Raw genomic sequence first — 3,595 nt, forward strand, 5'->3', positions numbered from 1 at the left:
ATGAAGCCTTCCGGACCGAAGGCGAAACGTTTCAGCAAAAAAAAAAAAAAAGAAACTGTCCAGATGATCTGACTGAAAAATGTTGGATGATGATTTTGTGTTTTATTATTTTGTCTTTTTAGCTGATTTCTTGTTTTTACCATGTGCTATTCATTTTACATTCCCTCAGTCAGTCCTTATCTTCAGTTCTGGTCCTCCCTCAGTCCATTTGACTCAGTCTCAGCTGTCACCACTTGTCTCATCCCTCCCTGCCTATTTTAACTCCTGGTTCTTACTGCATCATCAGTCTGTCATACTGTTGGGTTTCTTCCCTGTGTGCTCCTCGTGGTTCAGTCCTCTTGATTATTACCTGCTGCTCAGCTTTTTATTTTTAGGCTTTATTGCATCTAGTCCTTGTGCTAGTCTGCATCTTAGGATCTTTACTCTCCAATTTGTGACATGGGCTACATGCTTGTTCTTTATACCTTTGTTGTTTGCTTTTTCAATAAAGTTCTATCTTATCTTATTTTGAACCCATTGGTAAATTGGTGGCTAAGGTGTGTCATGGAAATGAATAAACACAAATCTTGAAAAGTCCCTTCTTTACTTTCACTATCTCTTCAAAACAGAAGTTGTGACTTTATTTAAGAGCTAATCATGTGATTTATTTAAATTATTTAAACAAATTGAGTCGTAAGTATAGACTGAAATGTGTTTTTGTCCCCCACAAATACACAAAGTCTGTAAAACGGAAACTTTCTCTTTTGTTGCTGTGATGAACGTGTTGTTTTTAATCAAGATAAGTTACTTTCGTTGTTGCCTTCTGACCTCACGTTCCTTCCTCCTCTTTTGCATAAAAAAACAAAAAAAAAACAAAGAAAGAATAAGCTCGGTGTAAAAGCAAGCATACACTCAGGGTGGTGACTCCGAGCAGCAATGTCAAGATCAATTAGCTGTGAGAGCCATCTTCAAACTGAGTTGTAGAAAACAACTATTAATTACTTTCTGGAAAAGTCATTAAAATTCATCCAGTGGTTTCTGAGATATTTTGCTAATAGACAAAAAGACACAGATGCACGAACAGTTTGTGTGTTAGTGACACACGCAGTTGTTAGAGTGGTTGTCCTCCAACGGGAGAGTTAGATTCCATTCCTGGTAGTACGCGGTCACATGTTGAAGTGCTCCTGGGCCAAACACTGAACCCCACGTTGCCTCTGATGCGTGATATTGGTGTATGAATGCCATCTTAATCCCTGATTTATCTCAATAGAATGATGTAATGAACGTATCTGTATAAAGATCTAGTAGAGTGCTGTATGAATGTGTGTGGATGGGTAAATGAGGGCAGCACGGTGGCGCAACTGGTAGAGCTGCTGCCTCTCAGCGAGCAGGTCCTTGGTTCAAACCCCGGTCCAGGGGCCTTTCTGGGTGGAGTTTGCATGTTCTCTCCATGCATGCGTGGGTTTTCTCCGGGTACTCCAGTTTCCTCCCACAGTCCAAAATCATGCATGTTAGACTGATTGGTAACTCTAAATTGTCCCTAGGTGTGAGTGAGAGAGTGAATGGTTGTTTGTCTCGTTTGTCTCTATGTGTCCCTTTGATGGACTTGCGACCCGTCCAGGGTGTACCCCGCCCCTCGCACAGTGATTGCTGGACATGGGCACCAGTGACCCCCGTGACCCAAAATGGAATAAGCAGGTAAAGATAATGGATGGATGGATGGATGGGTAAATGAGGGTGCAGATTGTGTTGTGAAGGCTTGGAGTAGCCTGGTTGGCTATAAGGCACTATTTAAGTACAGTCAATTTTAAACATGTTATTGCCTACTTTTGCCTTTTATCATTGGGTGATAACTTTAATGTAACTGTAACTTGAGTAAACACAGAGCAGAGTTTAATAAATAAAGTTAAAAATGAAAACTATAGTTGTTTGCTGCAGTACTTCGGTGGTGAAGCGGTCTTGTAATCCCGAGGCTGCAAGTTTGAGCCCAGGTTGTGTCAGGAAAAGCGTCTGGCGTAAAACATTTGCCAAATCGTTCATGTGAGTTCATTCATTGTGGTGACCCTTGCAAAAGAGCAGCCGAAAGAAAAACATGAAATTAAAGTTGTTGACATTTTTTGTCTCTTTGTATTTTTTTCCTCAGTTATGTGTGAAGGGTTCTCATCCCTTAAAGCTCAGATGTCCTGTGGTCATGCAGTGACCCCCATGTCTCTCACCAACTGGTGTCTCAAGCTGCTGGAACAGGTACTGTCAGCTAATGAGAATTGTTTTAAGGACTTATAATGAATAATTTTGATCTTTCAACGTTTTAAAGGGTAGTAGTAGATTTGTGTGCGGCCAGTTTGGTTGCGATGCTGAGTGGTCCTACGCGGAGGTCCGTAAGATGGCTCTGCTGACCCCTCAAGAGATGAAGCACTTTGACAAAGCACTGGCCCTCAATGCTGGACAAAGAAAAGTGTGTGGCCTTTATTACATTTACTTCAAGATTTTTTCAATTCAAAATAATTTTTTTGTAAAGGTGACAATAAATCTCTCAGGTTTCACTTTTGTTTTTCTCCATCTGCTACTTCACAATGTCCTGAATGCAAGACCCCAGCTGCAAGACAGAGTGAAAATAATCTTTGTGTCCCCTGTCAAGTCTGCACAGCAAAGAATGGACACACCTATGAGTTCTGCTGGCAGTGTCTGAGGGAGTGGAAAGGTCCAAAGCCTTGCTCAGAGCGCTGTGAAAACATCGGCTGTTGCAACTCAGCGTTGGAAACACTGATAACCTGCCCAGATATCATCTTTGAGTCTGTGGTGGGAGTGAGAGGGTGTCCCTCTGTCCGAGCCTGTCCCACATGTGGCTCACTGCTAGAGCATAAACGAAGCCACTGTAAACACATTAGGTGTCCTCGATGCAGGCTTGGCTTCTGTTTTGTGTGTTTGAAGGCTTCTGCTGAATGTTTAAAAACAAGTAGTTATTTTGAAGCATGCTCCTGTGGTGTCGCTCCCAGACAGACCTCTGTACCTGTGTGGAAAAATAAAATAAATCTTCACTAACAGACCTGCTCAGATTGTTTGATTCAGAATGTGCTTTAACAAGAAACAGAGACTTCCTGTATTTTTGGTGTGTGATCCTGGAAAACTGGAATACAGTTTTGTAACTGCCTGGCTAGCTCAGTTGGTAGAGAGTGAGACTCATAATCTCAGGGTCATGGGTTCAAGCCCCATGTTGGGTGCCAAATGTAGTAGATATTTATTACGTGATACTTTTAATTTTGACAACCTCGATTCTGATTGACGGCAAAGTCAGTATTTATTGTAGAAAACACTGTTTAACTCTGAGCAGCACAAGACCAAATGGAACCCCCTGATGGGATGTCCTCCTACCTTCTTTATACTCCCCTGCTTACGTAAATATTACTGCACAAGTACACATTGTAGTGAACTAAGCCTCCGGTCAAGACCTGCCTCTGAAGACCTTCATGGGATAGGAACTGTTATTTCATTGATTTGAATCCAGAAATACAAATTAGCTCATACAGAGACTTTCTAATTGTATCCTGAACTAATCAATTGAAAGAATACTCTCTTTTTTATATTATCATTACTATTTTACAATATCTTGATAATC

The 3,595-nt window shown here is 41.3% G+C and overlaps 1 protein-coding gene and 1 non-coding gene across 2 annotated transcripts; both read left to right on the forward strand.

The window, feature by feature from the left end:
- The first annotated feature begins 2,124 nt into the window (after positions 1–2,124).
- LOC119408463 (ankyrin repeat and IBR domain-containing protein 1-like) lies at positions 2,125–3,021 on the forward strand. The gene is made up of 3 exons (XM_037675325.1): positions 2,125–2,223; positions 2,294–2,436; positions 2,517–3,021. Exons 1-3 carry the CDS (start codon positions 2,125–2,127, stop codon positions 3,019–3,021), a joined length of 747 nt encoding a protein of 248 aa, XP_037531253.1.
- A 106-nt stretch (positions 3,022–3,127) lies between these two features.
- trnam-cau lies at positions 3,128–3,200 on the forward strand. Its single transcript has one exon. It is a non-coding gene; the product is annotated as a tRNA-Met (tRNA).
- The last annotated feature ends 395 nt before the right edge of the window (positions 3,201–3,595 follow it).

Source organism: Nematolebias whitei, chromosome 1 (assembly GCF_014905685.2).
Source record: "Nematolebias whitei isolate Nwh7 chromosome 1, NemWhi1, whole genome shotgun sequence".
NCBI classification, from domain to species: domain Eukaryota; kingdom Metazoa; phylum Chordata; class Actinopteri; order Cyprinodontiformes; family Rivulidae; genus Nematolebias; species Nematolebias whitei.